This window comes from Halichoerus grypus, chromosome 9, assembly GCF_964656455.1.
Source record: "Halichoerus grypus chromosome 9, mHalGry1.hap1.1, whole genome shotgun sequence".
Taxonomy (NCBI): Eukaryota; Metazoa; Chordata; class Mammalia; order Carnivora; family Phocidae; genus Halichoerus; species Halichoerus grypus.
Window position 1 is genome coordinate 111,838,218 of NC_135720.1, and position 22,307 is coordinate 111,860,524.

Consider the following 22,307-nt stretch of genomic DNA (forward strand, 5'->3'; position numbering starts at 1 on the left):
TGGCAGTGGGGGAGGGGTCATTCCAAGGTTGGAGACCAAAGTTAGGAGGCTAGACCCCAGAGCAGGGGCAGTCTGGGAGGGGGGACCCATGTATGGAAAGGCCTGGAGGCAGGAGTGAGCTGAGGCACTCAAGGGGTTGGGAGGGTCACCCCCTGGGAGGAAGCCAGAGGGGCCCGACTTTAGGTTTTGGCCCAGAGACGGAGGAGGAGAAGCAGAGCAAAGGAGACAGAGAGGTTGGGGGAGATGGGAAGGCCGGTTTCCCAGAAGCCAGGGGGTTCATCCAGCATTTTCCTAGCGCTGGCTGAGTCCCTGTGCTTGGTGCCAAGACTTCAGAGCTTAAGGGCTCCTGTTCAGGGGTGCATCCTGGCATGGGATAGGTGATCCGTAAGTATCTGTTGAGCCAATGAGAGAACAGCCCCTCAGTATTCACCAGCAGGCGGAGGGGCTGAGTGGAGAGGGCAGAGGCTGGGGAGGCGTGGGACAGGGTCCCGGGGCTGGAGACTGGGGGGAGCTGGGGTCCAGCCAGAGACCCGGCCTGACCGTACCTTTCCTCTGGCCAGTTTGTGCCCTTCAGGGACTACGTGGACCGCACGGGCAACCATGTGCTGAGCATGGCACGCCTGGCCCGCGATGTGCTAGCCGAGATCCCTGACCAGCTGGTGTCCTACATGAAGGCACAGGGCATCCGCCCGCGCCCCCCGCCTGCGGCCCCAGAGCCCTCACCCCCACGGTCCCCAGCCCGCACCCCCCCTGCCTCCCCCCTGCACACACACATCTGAGCACTCTTCCTGAAGGCCCCTGGCCTGTGGCGGGCGGCTCCCTGGGTGGGGCAGTGGAAGCACAGCTGGGGTCCCCAGCCCCCCTTAAAATACGCCATGCCTAGCCTTTGTGTGTGCCTTTTGTGTGTGCCTGGGAGGCCAGCGGGGGACGGGGCCTCTGAAGACTCCTCTCTCATTTCCTGGCCTCAGGGCCCAAACCCGGGGAATTGGAGGGTATGGGTGGTGGAGATGAGGTTCCGGGCCCCTGCCCTTTTCATGTCCCCCTGACACCTGGTTCTAGCCCAGCCAGGAAGGGGTTAATGATCAGGAGGATTGGGGTCCCCCTCAGCCCACCTGGGCAATCCCATGTGCTCCTCTGTGGCCCTGAAGCCTGAGCTGGGCCTCTCTCCTCCAGGGCCCTAGGCCCTCCCCTCCTCCTGTGCAGTCCACTCCTACACCTGGACCCTGGCCCTCCTGCCCCCCATATCTCCCCCATCCCTATTTCCAGTGAACCCTGTGAGGCTGATGGGTCTGCAGGGATGCCCGAACATGGGGCCCCTCCCAGGACACTTGCATGCCACGGGTGCCCAGTGGACCCATGAAGGGGAGGCTGTGTGGGGAGGCCATAGGCCACATGATGGGCTAGGAATGGGGGCTTTTCAGGCACAGAGTCCTTTCGGGTGCCTCTCAGGCCCAGAATGACACTGGTTTTAGATACACAGATCCACAGGCCTCTCCCTGGTGTGGGCCCACAGGCACCTTACAGTTGACTCCTGGCTCCAGGCATCCCCTTCTCCTGTGGCCCAGGGCCCTTGGAGCCCGGTCCTCTGCTGCCCCCCTGGAGGCCTTGGAAGGAATAGTCCAGCCCCAGCACTCCCACACTGCCCCTCTCTCCCACAGGGATAGGAGATAGCAGGCCTGAGTTCAAGCCCTGCATACAGCCCCTGCCTGTGGGAACCCAAGGAAGGCCCTTCTGCCTTCTGGGACTCAGAAGTAGGGCAAGAGGGTTGACCAGATGGTCCCAGGTTTACCTTCAGCTCTGGTGTCCTGAGAGTCCATTCATGCCATGCCCAGCTTCCCCCATCCCACTCCTCAGCAGTGTGACCCCTTACTCCAGGCCGTCTTGGCCCTTAAGGTCACCCTGTTCCATCCTGTCACCTCAAGTCCACCCTAGTCCTTCAGCCTTGGGCTCTGGTGTCTGAGCCCAAGCCCCTGCCTCTGCTGTGGGGAAGGTGAGAAGGGTGATCTCACCCCCGGGCCCACCGAGCTGCCCAGCCTTTACCCACATGGGGAGCAAGTCGTGCATGTCAGCCCCTCCCGCAGCATGGGGCTCCTCAGCCCACTCCACATCCCATGCCTGGGTGGACACCAGGCCCCCTCCCTGTCCGCTGCCCCACACCACTTCCCTTCCCTTCATGCATGATGGTGGTGTTTCTACGCTGTCTGGTCCTGTGCCCGTCTCTGAGGCAGTCTCTGTGTGGAATTTGCCTTAAACTGAAGTAAATTTGATTCTTTTAGTAAAGTTCCTTGTTTTCCTTTCTCCTGTGGAAAATAGCAAATGTGTTGCTGTTTGACAGGGTCCGGGTTCTCCTCACTCTCTCTCTCTGCCATTCTTTTGTTCGATAAGGATTTCCTGAGCAACTACAATGTACCAGGGCCTGTGCTGGTGACTCGGGATGCAGCAATGAACAAAACGCAGGCCCTGTCTCCACACAGAGCTTACAACAGACACACAAATAAGACAGGGGAAAACCCAGTAAGCACATAAACAAATAGGGATAACCTAATTTCAGGTGGTGGTAAGGGTTACAAAGACAAATAACATAGAAGAAGGGGCTGGAGAGGGACAGGGTGGTATTTTAGATGAGGTGGTCACGGAGGGCCTCTTTGAGGAGGCAAAGGTTGAGATGAGCCCTAAGGAAATGAGAGAAGGAGGCATGTTGGTATCCAGAGCAGGAGGACTCCAAGTAGAAGGAACAGTGAGTGCAAAGGCCCTGAGGTAGGAGCATACTTCATGTCAAGGACAGCAGGGAGGCTTGTGCTGTTGGAGCTGTGTTAAGAGGGGCGGGGTGGGGGGATAGTTCAGGAGATGAGATTAGAGAGGTGAAGAATCCAGAATGCATAGAGCCCTGTAGGCCATGGTAAGGGCTTCAGCGTTACTCCGAGTGAAACGGAGCCAGCTAGGAGGTGAGAGAGGTAAGTAACATGATCAGATTATTCTCGAAAACAAGTGGGTCACTTTATTGCATTTGATCACTCATTGACTCACCGCTCCACCAGTATTTACCGAGCACCAGTGCCAGGCCCTGCTCAGGTTTGAAGACACTGATTCACACACGGTTGCACCCTCTGAGAGTGACCCCTACTTTGGAGCAGTGAGCAAGGAAATCCTACCACCCTGGGCTACCGATGCCAAGCCCGTGGGAGGGGCCAGGGTTTGTGGGCACCAAAGGGGCGCTCCTGGCACAGCCTGGACGACTCACAGGCCACGCGCCCGGGATGAGTTCCTGCTCCTGTGTTCGATGGTACCGTTCCTCTTTCCTTGCAGGATTAGCGTGTGGCCACACTGCAGGGCCTCGAGATATGCCCACATGAAGTGTGTGATGTGCACAGACAGGAGGCACTTGAGCACAATAAACACCACCTCTCTCCTCCTGGTCCCTCTTCATATATAAGTCACTGTGGCCATCAGAGCCCAGGATCACAGGGAAAGGGGACTTCTTCCTCCTCTGGGCAAGCTCACGGTCAGATTAGCCCTCCAGCCAGCCATTCCCAATCTGCACATCACAAGAAATTTGGTACTAATTATACCAAAGTTTGGGACTTATTTACTTCTTATGATTTTATAGTAAATTAGAGCTGATTCATGGCTGTCCCTATAATTAGATACCCCTCTGACTTGCATTCCGATACGCTTTGAGTGAGAACTGGGTGGGGTCATAGCTTGGGAAGAGGAAAGTTCCCAGAACCAGTAACCCATTTTGCCTCCCCTTGGGCACCTGTGGGAAAGCGTCGAGAGGAGATGCCCACCTGGCAGGGGAATCAAGTCTCAGAGCCGCTGCTGAGTGCATCTTTACTGTGCTTGACACTGTGGCTTCTGTCCTGGCTTATTTCTCAAGGTGTGTTCCACAGAACACTGGTTCTCTTGCATGGATTTTGGGAGCCCATCTCAGAGAACCCCAATGGCCTTTAGGGTATTCAAGGCTCTGATAAGTCCTGCAGCAAAGAGACCGGTTTAACTTGGTTCAACCCATTGTTTCCAAAGATTTTTGACCATGGGGACAGTGTCTGTGTGTGTGTGTGTGTGTGTGTGTGTGTGTGTGTGTGTGTGTGTTTAGCTGTAACACTGTTACCAAGCAGAACATGTCTTGGGACTTTAAGACAATCTCCCTGGTTCCCAGGCTAACACAGATTCTGAGGCCTGCTCCCAGGAGGCCAGAGGGAGGGCCTGGAGTTTGGGAACTTCTCAGAGGAGATGGGGTAGGAGAGGTGGAGACCTTCAGTTGCTCTGGAAAGAAGGAAGGGGCGTGCCACACTGGGAAGAGTAACCACAGAGAAGAAAGGAGGGCGTTCAGAAATCCACAGCTCCAAGGTTGACTTTGTATTCCCTTGTTGGGCTGAGAGGTATGTGTGTGACTGAGCTAGGGGAGGGCAGGCAAAGAAGGGAGAGGTCCCTGAAAGGCTCTCCTGGCCTCTGGGCCCCCACCCCAGCTGCAGCGGTCTCCTCCCCTCACCCCCATTCGCTCCCCAGGCTTTCAGGATTAAGGACCTGGGCTGTCATTCTCTGGGTCATTCCTCTACACACTTCTCTGCCTTTGGAATCCCTTTACCGACCTCTTGTGTCCTCACCTCAAATGTTCCTGAATTAATAAAAATAAAATGATGATAATAGTAAGAGTAATGACCAACACTCAAATGCACTTACGAAGCAGCAGGCATTCTTCTAAACAAATTATATGTGTTACGTTTATCTTTATAACAACCCTATGAAGAAGGTGTGATCATTATCCCATTTTCCAGACGAGAGAAGAGTCATAGAGAGGTGAAGGGACTTGTTCAAGGTCATACAACTAGGAAGTGGTAGAATCTATAAGGATCTGAGTCCCAAGGTGGAATGGGAGCATCAATCTAGTTGCCATTTTAGTTGCTGTGTCACCTTGGCTGGGCCACCTGCCCTCTCTGGATCTCAGTCTCCCCACTGGTAAAATGGAGGGGACAGGCTCTAGCGTCCCTAAGGGTCCTCCCACCTCTCTTGACTCTCAGCCCTCTCTCCCATCAGCCTATCTTCTCAGACCCCCACCAGACCCCATAGGCCTCCTGGGGCCCTTTCCTGGCGGGGCTGGATGCTCTCCAGCACCATATTGGCCCCGGCCACACCCCCAGGGTGCCTGGCTGCCACTGGCCTTCGGAAGAGATCCCTGAGCCCTGCCTGGAAGTGGCGGGAGAGGTAGAAGCAGAGGTTGAGGCTGATGGCACAATTGGAGTAGGACAGGATGGTACAGAGGCTGGATGCCACGAAAGCCACCAGCATGGCAGGGAGGCCACCCACGGCTGCCACATAGCCCAGCATGCAGCAGGGCCCCCACATCAGCACAAAGACCACCAGCACCACAAGGATGAGCCCTGTGTTCTCCTGGTGCTCCTGGATGCTCTCCCCCCTGGGGCCACGAGGCTGTGTCCACATGAGCCAGCCCGCGTGGCTGAAAGAGCAGCCCAGCCCGCACATACAAGGCAGGAAGGCCAGGCTCCCAGCAGGGGGAAGTAGCAGGAGGTCTGGGCAGGGCTTGGACGCAGGCCCCGACTCCAGCTGCCCCCTCCTGCACCACCACACTTTGGAACAGCCAGGTGGGCAACGACATGGCGAGTCCAAGGACCCACATGGCCCCACAGAGCAGCAGGCGGGTGCCCCGGCCAGCCGGGAGGGCCACATCAGCTGGGCCACCGCCACGTGGTGCAGAAAAGCCGTGGCCACCATGCTGTAGAAGGTGCAGAACGTGGTGGCGCTGTTGGTGGCCCGGCTGGTGATGCAGATGACAGGGCCCAGCCACCAGTCGGGCCGCAGGAAGCTCAGCGGCAGCACGGGTACCACGCAGGCCAGGAAGAGCAGGTCGGACAGCGCGATGTTCACCATGAGGCTGGTGGTCAGGGCGCGAAGTGGACTGAGCTCAGTGGCCTGAGCTCGGGGCCGCCAGCAGCACATCAGCCCGTTGGCCCGCAGCCCCGCCAGCAGGATGAGGCCGCAGAGCCGGCGAAGAGCCGTCGGGGTCGTTGCTCGGGTGCGGCTGTGAGCCCGGCGGCGGTGAACGTGCCTTGGGCTCCGCCCCCGCTCCATGCTCCCGCTCCGGACACACAAGGACAGTGTGGAAACCAGCCCGAGGGCCACCTTCCTCTTTCCGTGGAGAGCCCCCCTCCTTTCACAGCCCCCTGCGTCCAGTGGGGGCCCTTGCTGGGAGTCAGTCACGTGACACCTCACAACAACCCGACAGGACGGCCTCGGTCAGCGCCCCAGGTTCGAATCCCGACTAGGCTACTTCGGAGCTCCGTGACTTTGGGAAAGTTACCCAGCTTCCCCACCTCAGTTTCCTCAACTGTGAAGAAGGAAGGAAATAAAATAAAACAGATGTCAACATAACTGCTACAAAAGGGTGTGGTGCAGGTAATTTTCATTTTCCTCTTTGTAATTTATTTCTACAATTTCTGCAGGGAGAAGAAATTGAATTTGGGGTGTGTGTGTGTATTTTTTAGATTAATTTATTATTTATTTATTTAGAGAGTTGGGGGAGGGGCAGAGGGAGAGAAGCAGACTCCCTGCTGAGTGCAGAGCCCGATGTGGGCTTGATCTCAAGACTCGGAGATCGTGACCTGAGCCGAAATCCAGAGTCGGATGCTCAACCGACTGAGCCACCCAGGTGCCCTACATATATATATATATATATATATATATATATGTATTTTTTATATATATATATATATATATATGTATTTTTTTTTTTAAACAAAACCTTGCCTGCCTATGAAACAGGCAGATATTAATTTGAGGTTCAGCAAGAAGATGGATATGCAGGGGCTTTGAGAAGGCATGAAGCCCCTGTCAGGGGTTCCCAAGCTTGTCTGCACAGTGGGATCACCTGGGGAGTTTCAAAAATACTAATCCACAGGTCCCACCCTAGGGACGGGATTTAGCTGGTCTGGGCTTTGGGATTTTCGAAAGATCCCAGAGGACTCTCCAGGGCAGAGCAGCTTGCCCTCTTCGGCTGTGCTGTGCTGGTTAGCTGGCAGGGGCTGGGGGAAGAGCCGCACCCCAGCTTCCTCCTCACCCTCACTCCATCCTACATGCTGAGGACATGGGGAGCCCCCGATTGAGAGGGGTCAGGCTGAGAAATGGGGTCTAGACATCCCCGAGTCAGCCCAGGGGCCAGTATCTCCACCTGCCACCCCACAGACCAGGCCAGAATCCCTAGCTTTCTTGGGACGAGACTTGCCCATTAACTCAATAAATAAATATTTATATAAATATTTACCTTCCTATAAGAAGCCCCCTAACTTCGTGGTGAAGCTTGTGGCTGCTGGGGCCTGGGTTCAAAGCCCCGCTGTACCACTTTCTAGCTGCGTTGACTGGACAAGCTACTTAACCTCTGTGCCTCATTTTCCTCATCTGTAAAGTGGGGATAAGCAAGCCCCATCTCCTAGGGTTGATGTGAGGATTAAATGGGGTAGGACAAGTTAGGTGCTCAGAATAGTGCCTGGCACGAAGTAGGTGCTTTATAAATGTGGGCTGTTAGGTCCTGCCCACCCTCAGCTCCAAAAAGCTCTCTCCCCTAACGCCTCTGTCCAGGCTCCATTTTGTCCCCCTGCCCTCCCCTTCTCACTCCACATCCTGAGCCCCATCAGCCCAGTCCGGCCTTCCTTTTCTTAATCAGCCTCAAGCTAAGGTGTGACCAGAGCCCCCTTGGCAGACATGCCCTGAGAACTCACCACTCGCCTGGAAGTTCACTCTGAAATCTACCTTGGGTCCCTCCTGCTGCTCTCACGTGCATCGTGCTGCTCTGAGGTTCCTGGGCCCTGCTTGCTGACTTGGGGGCCTCTGACACCAAGCAGGGCTGGCCGCCCCTCCACAGCTCTGCTCTGCGCAGAAGCTGGATCTTGCCAGAGAAAGCTAAGAGATGGTTCCGGACAGGTGTGCGGTCCCTTCTCACACCCCACCTCTAGGGAACCTGAGCCGGCTGCCCACAGCTGGGGCAGAGCTGAGATGGGAGGGGCAGGCCCGGGGGATCCCTTCAGGTTCCCCGAAGGACATGGAGGGCTCTATCCACTCTACTGGCTCCCCCAGGAATCACACCCTGCTTACCTGCCTCATTAACTCGCTGGCCTACAGGGCAGAGATGTCGGGGCCTACCAGGTTCCCAGACCCCAGAGAGAGCCATTAGCAACAGCAGGACCGGCCCCCCCCACCCCCGCCTGTGGCCAGGCATCACTCACTCCAGCCCACCTCTCCCTGTCTGTCTGTCTGTCTGTCTTAGAACCTACTACAGCCTAGAAACTGCTCAGAGCAAGGGGAGGCTTGTGGGCTGACAGAGAGGATCCAGGAAGGGAGAAGGTAAGAAAGAATCCGTGAGGGAGGCCAGTAAGAGAACTAGCTGATCACGAAATCATCCTGCATATTGACCAGAGGCTGAATGGGGCCCATTAGGGCATCTGATCCAACCTCAGGCTTCTGACGCCTGAATCTTTTCTACCTTGCCTCTTGGCAAAGTGTCACCCGACTTCCCCTTGTATGCCGCTAACGACAAAGAGCTCACTGCTGCAGAGGCGTCCCTTTCAGAACTGAGCAGGGGGGTAGGGGCAAAGACTGGAGACTGATTAAGCCAGTCGGAAGGCTCTGTCTTCTACTTCCTGCCCTCTCTCTCTCCTGCAGTCTCTCGCTCTGTACCTCTTTCTCTCGAACTGTCTCTGCTTGTCTGTGAAACTGGGGTTTCCTCTGATTCCCCAGTACTGAGTGATTACTTGTCAGAGTCCTGCACGCACCGGGCTGCAGGACGTGGCGAGCATCATTGCGGTTAACAGTAGGATGACAGGGACAATAGTTGCAGCAAACGTACATGACAGAAGACAGTCCAACAATGAGGGGCCATCTCTCAAAGCAGCCTCCTTAAGGGCACTGAGGACCCCAGCCCGGCTTATAATGGGCAGCCACCTTCCGGGAGGCGAATGGTAGGCAGTTCTGGGAACTCCAACCAAAGCTCCAAAGGGGAGCCCACGAGTGATCTGAATCTAGTTTCTCCGCTGCTCCGCAGGCCCCCCCAACCACCCCCCAGCCACACCTCAGGGCAGAGGGCTGCACCAGGCAACATCACGACATTAGAGCAGGGTCTTGGGGAAAGGGAGTGGGGTCGGGGCTCAGGGAGACAGGGGTAATAGGGCCTATCAGGGGCCATCGAAACACTGCTCTTCCTCAGGAATCGGATTCTGCTCGCAAACAGGTGGTGAGTGAGACAAGGTTCACAAGCTTCGCAGGCACGGAACAGTGGGACTGCTTTAATAAAGCATCTCATAATGAACAGGTTGCAGCACTTGGTAATCAGCCCCAAAGCAAGCTCCTCGGAAAGTTTCTTTCCCTCCCCGTGACGCTTAGTTATATTTCGCATTATGTAAGGAATACCCAGGTGTTGCAGAAGATCTAGAAATACAAATACATATAAAAAGGGCAATAACACCCCCACACATTCACCCTATGATTTTACCCCACAGAGATGTGTGGCCAATAATATGGTGTGTTTTCCTTAATTCATTTTTGACTTTTTCTTTCTTTTGAAAGTTTTAACCACCACCACCACTACCCACCACCCCCTCAAATCCTTCAGCGTGCAAAGGGCAGCCTTAGCACAGCCCCTGCCCTGGGATCCAAGTCCTGACCTGAGGGGGATTGTCCTGAACTTCCAAGCTGGCCATCTCTGTCATGGCTGCATCCTGGCAAGGTGGGACAGGAAACCCCAGGGGTGGCTGTCCCCCCACCCCTGGCTGGGCTGGAGGGTCAGAAGCAGCATTCAGTTCTCTTCTGTGGCCTCTTGGGGGTCACCTCCACCACTGAGTCCTTCAGGCGGTCCTCCTGCATCTTGAGGGCCCTGTATGATGACACCAGACATCAGTCCTCTGTCTCCCCTTCCAAGGGCAGCAGGGAGGGGCCCGTGGGTGCAGCTGTGGGGCTGGGGGATTGCGCCCCCCGAGCTTCCTCTCTTCCCACTTCCCCTGCCCTTGCGCTGCATCCCACACAGCACCCGAGAAATGGGGCCACAGAGACTTTGGTCTTCTGTCTCTTTCCTAGCGTTTTTTCCAGCCTCCTGTGCGCCAGACACGGTGCAAGGGACTCTGAATAGGACAACGAAGCCGGCATGTCCTTGCCTCGAGAGATGAGGAGCCAGAGAGAGAAGGGGCCGTCAGAACCCAGGAATGAGGAAGCACACAGAGGGACGTGTCCTCGAAGGTCGTCGAAGGAGGAAGGAGGCAGCGTCAGAGCTGAGACCAAGCAGTGGAGAAGGGTCCGCTAGCAGCAAAGGGGGGGTGCGTTCCCGGCAGAGGGCAAAGGCTCAGTGAGAGACAGAGAGCTTGGGGGCTGCGGAAGTAAAAGAAGCTCATTCATTCATTCACTCATGATATATTTACTGAGTGCGGACCACTGCGCCGCCGAATCACAAAGCCTAAAGACTGGCCAGAAAGAAGCCTCGAGGCTACAGGGGTTCAGGGCCCTGGGGGCCTGGAAGCCACATTCAGGAACTTGGGCTTTTGTCCTGAAGCAAAGGGAAGCTGTTGAGCAGTTGTCCATCAGAGGACATCACGGCGTGACCAGGTGAGCAGTTTCGCAGACTCGCCCTGGCTGCTTTGTCGCAGAAGGGGCTTCCAGGTCATCTGGCCTAGGACCCCTTCCACCTTACTCATTTCCTTCATTCACTGGGCTCCCGGTATGTGCCAGGCCCTGGGTGTGCCGGGAGGGGGCTGGACAAAACAGACCCGGCCTTGCCCTCCTGGAGCCACAGCCTCAGGCAGGAGGCAGCCCCCAACTGGGAGCCGGACAGATGCACGCATAATTACAGTTTGTCCAGAAGGGCTTTGAAGGACACAAGCAGGGGACAGGGATCCAGAAGAGTGGTGGGACGGAGAGTGGTCAGGAACGGCCCCTCTGAGGGGCTGAAGCTGAGAGAGTGAGTGCACATGTGTGTGCGTGGGGACCGGACCTCCAAGATGAAGGCCATTTCCAGGCGTTTGGATGTTATTCTAAATCTAGTGGAAGTTGGGGCACCTGCCTGGCTCAGTTGGAAGGGCATGCGACTCGTGATCTCGGAGTCATGAGTGGGAGCCCCACATTGGGTGTAGAAATTACTTAAGTAAATAAAGAAAAATAAAAAGTTGAAAAAAAAAAAACATCTAGTGGAAGTGACTAGAAGGTGGAGAGCAGGAAGGTGACCCTCTGTCTCACTGCACTGCGCAGATGAGAAAGCAGGCTGAGGCTGAGAGAGCGCGCGAGCCTTTCAGGAGGCCATACGGTCAGCGGGACTGGTAGAACTGGACTCAGACTCTTCGCACAGTGCTCTCTCTCCTTCTCTCTGTGGCTTCACGGTGCTTCCTCAGAGCGGGCCTTCCCTTCCCACAGGAGGGCTCTGGAGGCTGCCCAGGGGACTCTGGGTGGGGGGCAGCGGGCGGCACTCACCGGGCCAGGTTCACCACGGGCTCCAGGATGTTGTGACCCAGGGCAGCGCTGCACTCTCCAAAGGAGACCCCCAGCTCCTGCAGGCAGACAGGGGTGTGGGGGCCCTGGGAGAGCCCTCTGAGCGCCCCGGCCAGCCCTGGTGGTCTAGCCAGCAGACAGAGCCCCACCCAGTGCGCCCCTGGGCCAACCCCGACGGGGGAGGGGGGGGAGGGGAGGCAGCCCTGCCCCCTACCCCCCCCCCCGCGCCCCCTCCCCGCGCTGGCCACCGGTCAAAGATGCCACCCCGGCGACTTTCCACAGCCCTCGCTGGGAGTGATGGTGGGAAGCCTGTGTCCCAACTTGGAGAAACGTCCCTTGGGGACATTTTAAACTGTTAGTTACGCTTTTTTGACTTCAAAAAAATCAAAAAAATTCAGCTGGGGAGGGGCTGGAATATTGGAAAATACAGTATTCAAGAAGTGTAAGAGCAAAATATAAACCCCTCCTGTTAGCGTTTGATATATATTTCCATTCTGTTTTACGGAACCCTTTTCCTGGAGGCGAGTGGGCTCCACATCATCGCGCTGTGGGATTAAACCCCCGGAACCGGCTGCCCAGGCAGGCCCCGTGGCGTATGGGCAACCTCGCAGGGTTCAACCCAACCTAAACCCCGGCTTGCAGCTGCTCTTCTGAGTCCACATTTCATTGTGAGCATTTCCTCCACGCCCTCAGACATTTTTCCGGGACAGGATTCTTAATGGCAAATGCCAGCCTCTCACATGAACCTCCACAACTTAACCACCAACTGCTGCCAAATGTTTGTTCTTATAAATAATGCTGTGAAGAACATCCTCATATAAACATGCTTGATTATACACTATACGCGGGTATCCATTATGCTATTCTCTTAGGGATTGTTATTTCTGATTCTTTCCTTAGGATAAATTGCTAGAGGAGGAATTACTATGTCAAAGAGATGAGCCACTACATTTAACCGGGAAAAAAAAACCCGCCAACCAGGAGCCACAATGATGACCTCATGATTCTGAGAAAGGAGAGGAGAAGGGGAAAGAAATACAAGATGGAAATGCCGAGAGGGGCTGTGGCAGAGGTGGGGTAAGGGCTGGGTTCTTTTTTCCTTCCTTATTATTCCCCAGAGTTTCTGGAATGTGGTCAACTTCTATTCATAAATAAATAGTATCCACTGTCTGCTGGTGGGGCTTTTGATGCAATCTTGCCAGGGAAGAATTTGGGTCCTAAGATAGAATAAATTAGAAGGAATGTTCTGTTAATTAGAGACTGGAGAGAAAATTCAGATTTGATTGGGAATTTTAAGTGAAGCTTTTAAAACATTTTTTTTTTTTTTTTACTCTGAAGATATTTTTATATAGGTCAGAATGTTGTGTGGGGATCTGCTAATTCAACGTGAGGGTCAATGTCATGCCCGCCGAGACAGCCTTATGTTTGGGTCTAAGAACAGGGTGGGTGGGAGGCGGAGGTGGCCAGGCTGCTGTCCACTCTGACCCGGGCTTTGGCAGCGCAGGGGCAGGAACGGGCAGTGGGTCCTTCTCAGTTGCCCAGGCCAGGGGGACCTGTTCACTACCCTCTAGGGAGGGGTCTGTCCAGTCCAGGCTGGGTGGGGGGTTGATGTCCAGGTGCTCACCTGGGCCAGTTGCTGCCCAGCCTCGATGGGCACCTGCCGCTCCTCCTCACAGTCCATCTTGTTTCCCAGGAGAAGGATGACCACCCCATCGGGCCCTGATTCCTGCGTATTGAACACATGCCCTCAGCTACACATGTTGAGGGCCTGCTCTGCTGTGCCAGGCCCTGGCTGGATTTGGCCCTGCCCTCCAGGAAGCTGACAGGGTACACACCCCCTCCACCGCCTTTCCATGTCACACTCACTCCACACCCTTCCCCCACCCATGACATCTTCCCTTCAATCTACAGTGAGTCTGCCCTTCCTTTCTGCCTGCAAACGTGTCACCCATTTTCCAAGGCCAGCCTCAAAGCTGCCTCCCCCAGGAAGCCTTCCAGGATTGTTCCTGCCCATGCTCCTCTCTTCTTGCCTGTGCTGAACAGCCCAGTGCTTGATTACACAGGCTGGCTTGGCTCATTTCCTAATTGTTTCATGACGATGACGACGACTAGCTTCTGTTTACTGAGTGCTTACTATGCACCCAGTGTTGTTCTAAAGGCAATTTTATCAGTTAATCCTAATAACTGTATGAGAGAAGTTGGAAAATTGAAGTTCAGAGAAGTTAAGTCACTTGTCCAAGATGACAGAGTTGGGGCAGGGTAGTTGGGATTCAAACCTAGGTCCTGTCAGACTCAGAGCCCAGCCTCCTTCATACATTACCTTATCTCACTGCTTTTGCTTCTCTTCAACTAGACTAGAAACCTCCAGAGAGAAGACAACATGTCTTTCTTCATACCTCTCTGCTGTGCACTAGCACATACTAGTACATACTGCAGAATTTCAGTATATATGTCTCAATTAAGTACATGGGGGAAAGAACTAGAGATGTGTGGACAGAGGAATTGTCACCTAGAGTGGTACGAGACTTGCATTATCCCCAGGCGTTAAGAAGACATCACCTAGCTGCTGTATACAGGAAAGAAATGTTCGGAGGATAAAGGAAGTAGTTTGTTTTGGAGGCTGTACTATGTGGTTGTGGTTTCTTCCTATGACTATGCTCCCAGCTCATCCAGCCACATGCCCTCAGTGGGTCACATCACCCACATGTCTGTCGTGTCATTTGTAATCCTGGGAAAAAAGGGGGCATGGGCAGGATACAAGTTCCCTCTTGACTCCACAAACCGGGCCAACCCCAACAGCCATCTGCAGGTGGCTACGATGGCCGCTTACCTGGAGACAGTCCAGCCAGTAGCGCACGTGGGTGAAGCTCTCCTGGGACGTGATGTCGTACATGAGTACCACTCCGTCAGCCTTGCGGAGCAGCTGCCGCGTCATGCTGTGGTACCTGCCCAGACAGTCTGCGTGAGGCTAGGCCTGGTGGGTGGACCCCTCGCCCTGGCCTCTCCAGGCCTCAGCTACTTCATGCACAGAGTGGGAGAATTAACTTTTCCTGCCTCAATTACTTCCTACAGAGTGTGCATACAGCAGTATGATTGTTGAATACGTAACAGTTCTCATGGCTCGAGCTTCAAAAGGTACCAAAGAGTACCCAGTGAAAACTCTATCATGCTCCTCCCCTTTTCCCAGTTAATAAAATGTCTTGGGGGCATCTGGGTGGCTCAGTCGGTTAAGCGTCTGCCTTCGGCTCAGGTCATGATCCCGGGGTCCTGGGATCGAGCCCCGCATCGGGCTCCCTGCTCAGTGGGGAGCCTGCTTCTCCCTTGCCCATTTCCTCTGCCCCTCCCCGCTCATGCTCTCTCTTTCTAACAAACAAATAAATAAATAAAAAATCTTTTAGAAAATAACAAAACGTCTTGGAGATGTTTCCCCATTGGTGCACAGAGTCCACAGTCTTTTTTTGTGACTTCATAATATTCTACGGATTGTGCAGCTAGGCTCTGACTGACTCAGCTGGGCCACCTGGCCTCCTGGTCAGACCGTTCCCGGTGCTTCTCCATATGAACCATGCTGCTGTGGACATAAGCCGCTATTACAGTCAAGGATGAGTTTATCAGCAGAACGAATTTCTGGGAGTGGGGCCGCTCGGTCAAAGAAGAGGTACCCTTTAGATTTCGATCACTACTGCCTACCTGGAGAGTGGCGGGCCAGCGTTTTCGGAAGGACAGGAGATCAGGCAGCTGTGCCCTGGGGGCCATGTTGGGATGCTAGGCCAAGGGGCCCCCGGCTCTGCTGCCCCCTCAGTCAGCCCGCTGGAGCTTGGCTCCTCTCTGCCTCCCCGAACTCCTCAGTCCTTAGGGGGGTGGATGCCTTTTTGGCCCTTGGTTGCCTCTTGGCTATGTGGAGTCTTCAAGGTCAGGGCTGCCCTCCATCCCTCTGCGCCTCAGGCTTACCCCCCGGGGCCCTGATACCACGAACGGGGACAGTGCCCGTCACCTCTCCTGGCCAGCCGTGTCCCAGAGTTGCAGCACGAAGCATTTGTTGTCCACCAGCAGAGTTTTGACCCGAAAATCCACTCCTAGGACACACAGAGCGGGGTCAGGCCTGCTTCTAAGTTACCAACCAGGACTTCCAGCCCAAACCTGCGCCCAGGATATACCTGTCCCCGACAACAGCCCCTCTGGCTGCTGGGCTTCCTTCCCCTCAGCTCTCCAAATCCCATCCACACACAAGGGCCCACATCCTCCAACAGGCCTTTCCTGACCACCTAGCCCGTGGGGTTCACGGTCCCCGCTGCACTCCCACACCCTCGTGCTCAGTGCCGATTCAAGGCACCTTGCATTGTTTTGACCTCTGTGAACATAGCTGTCTTCCCAACTGTACAGCAATCGTTATTCCTCAGGTCACTCAGGAGAACCAGGGTCACTATTTTATTTTTATAATACTCCCTGTTTCATTCCTGATTATGGCGTGGCTCTTCCCCCTTCAACCAGACAGCAGGGTAGAAACAGGCAGCCCAGGAAGGTGGGGGGAGTGCTGGCTTCGGGGATGACTGATTGCGCTGGGAGCTGTCCACCCTCTGCCGCTGTAACGGCTGTGTGACCTCAGGCAAGTCACTTTACCTCTCTGAGCCTCCCTTTCTCATTTGCAAGGTGACAATTTAAAAAGACCCACATTGGGGCACGTTGAGCATGCAACTCTTGATCTCAGGGTCGTGAGTTCAAGCCCCACATTGGATGTAGAGCTTATTTGAAAATAAATTTAAAAACTATCTGTAAGAAAAAATAACAATAATAAAATAAAAAGGGCTACATTGCAAGGTGGTTGGGAGGACTGAATGACTCATGTTTGAGGTTTGGCCCAGGGGTGCTTGGGAAGCGATCATTTTCATCATTATTCTCATCTCCCCGAGGCACAGCCCTTCAAAGCTCACAGCCCCCCACCTCGCTGTGGTCATGCCTCCAGACCCTTCCTGTCCCTGAAAATATGAAGGTAATAGTGAAATCCCAGGAGGGGTTAGAAGCTTTGGGGGTGCACCTTCCTGACAACCCCCAAGGAATTCCGGCAGAGTAAGGAGTGATGAGAGGGACTTCTTCTCCATCCCCACTCCCTTTCCTAAGGAAGCCCTGAGGATGCAGAGCCCACCACAGGCCCCAGACCAGCAGGGGCGGGGGGAAGGGGTGCCTCCTTATACCAGCCCTGAGCTGGTAGAGACTTTTCCATCTGCTGCTGCCCCTGGCAGTGGTTGCAAACCTGGTCCCCCCCCCCCCCCCCGTCCCCCCAGCCCCCCCAGCCCCCCCAGCCATGCTCTCCGCAGGAAGTGGCAGCCTGGGGGGCCTGACTCAGCAAAATGGCGAAGCAGAAGTTTGTCTGTAACATCCGCTTCCCTTTATTGCCCTCTTTCCTGAACGTCTTAGGAAGCCCAGGGTCTGCAGGAACCTCTGAGATTATCTGACCCCCCCCCCCCACAGTGATAATGCCCAGCCTCGGCTTAAATCCCCACTGTGTAGTCTATGAACGACTCTAACAAGTATGTCTCGCCTTTCCTAACTCCGCCATTAAAGCCCACCGTTCCTCCTCCCTACCCACCCCCTCCTCAGTCCACCCACGTGGCCCCCCCACACCGTCCCCCAAACATGTTATAACTTACCCACACAAATCGCTAAGAATATAACGGTTATCTCCTCCCCAAGGAATCTGCTACTTAACAGGAGCAGCCCCAGGGAGAGAGTCACGCTGAACCCAACACAGGCTAAAACTTCTGGGGTGAGCCATGTGCCCTGAAGGCAGGAGACCGTGGGTCTGAACTTCGGGCCCCAGCAAGGGCAGGACCCTTAAGCAGGTCCTCACTGATCTGTTTCCCTCATCTGTAAAATGGGGATATGCAAAAGCCTGGCCAAAAATGCACATTCAGCTATAACTCCATTGGCTCTGGCTCTGGTCCTCCACCCAGCCCTGTTCTCGAATGCCCGCAAGCTAGAGTTCTTATCCTCTGAGAGAGGGGGTGGGAATGGAGGAAGTGAGGCCGAGAGCGCAGCAATGTTCTCGACCCAGGAAGCCAGAATCGGCCCCATTGATAGTGAAGCCCTGTGGATGACCGCCGCCAGGGGGCGCCAAACCGCAGCTGGCGCCGGGCCGACGTGGCTCTCCCCCCTGGATCCCGGACGCTCCCAGCAGTGCGTGCAGGCTTGTCCTGTCTTTTCACAGTTACGCAACCTGTGTTTTTCCTGATTGAATTCTGTGGAACCTTCTTATCACATAATAATGGGGGCAGGTCAGTTAGATAGGGAGGGTTTTGTAAGGAAGGAGGCTTGGAAGATGCTTTGGCTCACCGTAGGTGGTCAGTAACCAGGACCTTAGGTGATTCAGGCCTTGCAGACCCTGTGACCCTGCCCAACAGCAGACCAGGCCTGCTATGGGTTCTCGGTTCCCCAGGACACTGAATTTTTAAGTGGTTCCCCCGGTGAGGACTCTTAGAGAAAAATCTGAGAACCCATCCTGGAGCTACTGTTGTATGAAGACTATCGTCTACCCACTGGTCTGGCGCTGGTCCCCAGTCGGCATGCACTTTGACGACACAAACACATGGATTCCCCCCCATCTCTGTGCCTAAGTGGCCCCCTCTTCATTCCTGAGCTTGCATTTCTGTGGCTCTATACAATGCCAAATGGTCACAGATCCCAAAGTTTGTAGGTAGGGGAGTCTTTGTGTTTGGGAACATCTTATTTGGGGGGGCCACTGAATTAGACACGATCAAATATTTACTTATAATAATAGCAATAAAAATAATATTTATTGAGCCCTTGCCACATGCCAGATATTCTAAGAGCTTGACATGTAGTAACTGACTCATCCTCACAACTATTCTAGAACGCCAGTACTCTTGTCCCCGTTATGCAGATGAGGGATTGGGAGCTCAGAGGGGTTAAATAATCTGCCCAAGTTCATCCTGCTCATCAGTGGCAGAGATGGGATTTGAACTCAGGTATCTGAGTTCCTAACTGACCGTACTCTAGAAATACATTCTGTGTAAAATACTCAACTTGCCCAAGGCAACTTCCTGCCAGAGCTTGGCTGCCGGGGCTGGGGCTAATCGTGAACAAAGGCAGCCAACAAGGACCCTGCATTGGCCTGCCCACAAGCCATGTGGGTGGGGACTTGCTTGTTTTCACTAGCAACCAGCTCTGGCACCTAAATTGCAGGGTGCTTTGTTGATGTGGCGCATTATAAGCTAATCAGATCAATGCAGCAAAGCAAATTACCTATAATTAGAGATAATTAGTAAAATAGTAAGATTATGCCCATATAAAATAAAGTCTAATGCAGGGGCTGTGGCCAGGACAGAACCTGCAGCTTCCCCGGGAGATGGCTCTCTGCGGCCCCCCTCCGGCTCCTGGGCGCCGGGCCCTGGCTCTCCCCCACCTCCGCAGCCTCGCTCCCCGGGTGGGCCCTTACCCACGGTAGCTGTCAGCCCGGTGGCGAAGGAGCTCTGGTGCAGCAGGTGCAGGAAGGAGGTTTTGCCCACGTTTGAGTCTCCCAGGAAGATGACATGGAAGAGGTAATCAGGGTCGGCGGGAGGCTCGCTGGCGCTGGGGGACCCTGGGGATGAGGTCGGTGCAGCCTCCCTGGAGTCAGTCCCTGGGTCTGGAGGCCTGTGATCTGCCGTGGGCTCCCTGGATCGAAGGGAGCCTTGTTCTTCTGCACGAGCAGTAGTAGGTGAGGCCGTGGGTTGGGCTTCCAGCTCAACCATGGTGGGGGGGCTCTGTGTGTGCTCCTGGGGCCCTGCTCCACCCCCAGGCTGAGCACCCTCCTGGCAAGAGTCCAGGGGAGGTGGCCGTGTGCTAGGAGCTTCTGCTTCAGCCTCAGCCCGTGGTGTGTCACACGGGAGAGGAGCAGGCAGATGATCTCGCTGGGGGAGTTCTGAATGCCCAGCTTTCAGGCCATGAGCCTCACTTGACTGCTCTGAACTGAGGTCTTGCCCTCCTTGGCCCACCTGTTTCCTTTCCTCCACCCTGGGCTCTTCTTCCAGATGCTCGTGGGAAAGGGCAGGCAGCCCATCTGGCCCAAGGACCTGGCCATGAGCTTTTCTTGGCCCCCCAGGAGGGCCCTCCTGCACACCCGGGCCCAGCTGGCCCTGCTCCAATCCCTCTGTGGGAGGCTGACCCACAGGCTCCAGATCCTGGGAGGGCCCAGCCGGCCCTAGTGTGAGGGCTCGGGCTCCTGGGGACCCCAGTCCTGGCTCAGGCCCAGGGACGTGCAGGTCCTGATAGAGGGCCTCGCTCTGCCTGGGCTGCTTGTCTGGGACAGGCCCAGGCCCGGGGCTCTTGTCATCTGGTTGTGAGGCCTGGAGTGCTTCACTGGGCGCAGCTGGGGCCTGGGGAGGGGGGGAGATCACCTGGGGAGGGGGTGCATCCTCCAAAGGAACAAGCATTTTGAGGGCAGCTGACACCAGGCTCCCTGACTCCTCAGTTGGGGCCCCTGGGAAACTCCAGTGGGAGAGGGCCTCGGGGCCAGGCCCTGACTCCTCCTTAGGTTCCAGGCTGCGAGGCTGGACAGGCTGCTCTGGTCTGCTGTCCTGCTCGTCCGGGCCCACTCCTTTCCCTTCCTTGGCCCCGGAGGGCACCCCAGTGGGGCTCCTTGGGGCCCCAGCCAGATCTGAAGGTGCCTCCTGACCAAGCAGCAAAGCATGTGGCTCTGAGATGGAGATCGGCCTGACTACTTGGGGTGTCTGGGGGCCTGAAGGGGTCCTCGGGGTTGGAGGTGGGCTCCAGGAGAGCTGCAGGGCTCTGCGCGAGGAGGTGTTGAAGTCGCTTAGGAGCTGGTCCCAGTCATCCTCCTCCCCAAACAGTCGGGGCAGGGTAGCCTCCTCGGAGGAGACTGCCTGGACGTCTAGAGCCTTCTCGTCACCTGCTCTGGGGACACTAGGAAGGGTTTAGGAAGCTAAGGTCAGAGGAATCTCTCCCAATCGGTAAGACCTCACAGTTGACCCCTTTCCCCAGTCTCTGCTCAGGCAGTCCTTCTCACCCTGCGTGCACCCCCATTCCTCCCCTTCATCCAATCCTGCCCATCTTTCAGGGCCTATGTGAAGCCTCACCTCCTCCAGGAAGCCTTCCCTGACCTTTCTGGTCCATCCCACTTCTATGAGCTATAACAGGTAGAGTGAGTGTCTGCCTGGGATCCATTACCACGCTAGACTGTGTGCGTGTGTGTGTGTGTGTGTGTGTGTGTGTGTGTTTGAATCCCAGTTGTGGGATTGGGCACATGACTTTCCCCCTCTCTGTGCCTTAGTTCCCTGGTCTGAGAAGTGGGCCTGAGCATGTCGGCCTGGCAGGATTGTTGTGAAGTTTAAGGAGGGAAACTCTGGGCGTGTTCTGCGTGCTGACCAGGGCCTCAGAGAACTCAGAGCCTCCCTCCCCCGTTTTCGGGAAGCCCTGCTCCCCACCTCGGCCCAGGGCGGCAGCTACTTGCCTGGGTTCCTCCTCTACCTGCCAGGACGCGTGGCCCCTGGCGGCGCTCAGACGCCCCCTGGTCGCCTGCAGCTGCCCCTGCGCCTCCTCCAGCCGCCCAGCCAGCTCACGCTCCGTGTCCCGAAGCTGCTGGTTCTCTGAGTTGGCCTCCTGGCGGGTGCCACTGAGGTGCTGCAGCTGGGCCTCCAGCTGCGGGAGGTGGAAATGTGAGGAGGAGGGAAGCCCGGGTGTCCTCCAGGGCAACGACCAGCCTCCGCAGGCCACCATGGGGCCTCGACTCCAGGCTCCTGGAGACCCAGCTTCAACAAAGGATTGGGCGGGGGCTTACCCCTTGTTGGCCTAATTAGCTCCGTTACCTGCCATCCGGGAGAGACATTGGAATTGAAGGAACTGGGTAAGACACACGAACTGCCAGAACCACAAGGGCCCAACATGTAGACGGGATCACACCCTCCTCTGCCCAGAGCGCTGCCCTGATTGCTTGTCTCTGAACCCCATCTGGTCCACGGGGAGCTCCGGAGCCAACAGCAAGGCACAGGACTCGGGGATGGAGCGAGGTGTGAGCACTCAGCAGGGAAGGTGAAGCCCTCACAGTGGCATCCAGTGCCCTGCTCAGTCCCTCCCACCTCATGAGGTCTCTGCCCTCCTCTCCCACTACTCTCCCCTTCCTCGGTCTGCTCCAGCCCACGGGTCTCCTCGCTGCTCCTGGAACCTTCACGGCACACACCCGCCTCAGGGCCTTTGCACTCACTGTTCTCTCCACCTGGACAGCCCTTCCCCAGGTACCACACGGCCCACTCCTCGTCTCCTTCAGGCCTTTACTCCAATGTCAGCAACTCAGTGAGGCCTTCCTGGATTCCCCTGTCAAAACCCTCTAGCCCCCTGCCCTGCTTCCCTTCATTCTCCTTAGCACCTTCACTCTCCAGCATGTTATAGATTTTACTGGCTTACTTTGTTTATCATCCCTCTTCCTGACTAAGGTTATAACTCCGTGGGCAGGGGTTTGTGTCTGTCACGTTCCTCAGGACCGAGAACAGTGCCAGGCACTAGAGGACACACCACAAATAATCGCCGGGTGAGGGAAAGAATGACCTCGGGGGGAGAGGCTTCACGTCCACGGGGGACAGGACGAAATGGCCCCATGTGGAAAGGCCAATCTCCTCCCTTGGCTGATGGGGCCAGCCTCAATTTCCAAGGAGCAGCTGCTGCAGAGGCATCTGGAAATCAGCCCGTGTTGGAAAGCTGAGACCAGGTGACGGAGCCAGGCAAGGCAACGGTGGAAAAGGCTCCGGGAACCTTGTCCAGTGCTGAAGGAAAGCTGGTTGCCCTGGTTCCACCACATGGTGGAACTAAGGTCAGTGGTC

General features: G+C 55.7%; 2 protein-coding genes and 1 pseudogene across 12 annotated transcripts in view; 1 reads left to right on the top strand and 2 right to left on the bottom strand.

Annotated features, from left to right (window-relative positions):
* Positions 1-2,280, top strand: part of CPNE5 (copine 5) — a 91,614-nt gene extending 89,334 nt beyond the window's left edge. For all 4 annotated transcript variants that reach the window (XM_078055401.1, XM_078055400.1, XM_036097283.2 and 1 more), the window contains one exon: positions 561-2,280. In XM_078055401.1, the coding sequence (XP_077911527.1) occupies positions 561-779 (219 nt within the window). In that variant the 3' untranslated portion in view covers positions 780-2,280. The remainder of the gene's footprint in view (positions 1-560) is intronic.
* A 2,394-nt stretch (positions 2,281-4,674) lies between these two features.
* Positions 4,675-6,289, bottom strand: LOC118539015 (galanin receptor type 1-like; annotated as a pseudogene).
* A 2,976-nt stretch (positions 6,290-9,265) lies between these two features.
* The window catches only part of RAB44 (RAB44, member RAS oncogene family), a 32,887-nt gene continuing 19,845 nt past the window's right edge, over positions 9,266-22,307 (bottom strand). For 2 of the 8 annotated variants that reach the window (XM_078055402.1, XM_078055405.1), the window contains 7 exons: positions 20,945-21,132; positions 18,932-20,397; positions 15,473-15,554; positions 14,309-14,423; positions 13,103-13,204; positions 11,461-11,537; positions 10,246-10,368 (listed from right to left, as the gene is read on the bottom strand). In XM_078055402.1, the coding sequence (XP_077911528.1) occupies positions 10,266-10,368; positions 11,461-11,537; positions 13,103-13,204; positions 14,309-14,423; positions 15,473-15,554; positions 18,932-20,397; positions 20,945-21,132 (2,133 nt within the window). In that variant the 3' untranslated portion in view covers positions 10,246-10,265. Of the gene's footprint in view, positions 9,881-10,245; positions 10,369-11,460; positions 11,538-12,605; positions 12,696-13,102; positions 13,205-14,308; positions 14,424-15,472; positions 15,555-18,931; positions 20,398-20,944; positions 21,133-22,307 lie in introns of those variants that run through there. The other 6 variants (XM_036097259.2, XM_036097266.2, XM_036097274.2 and 3 more) reach the window with 6 other exon arrangements.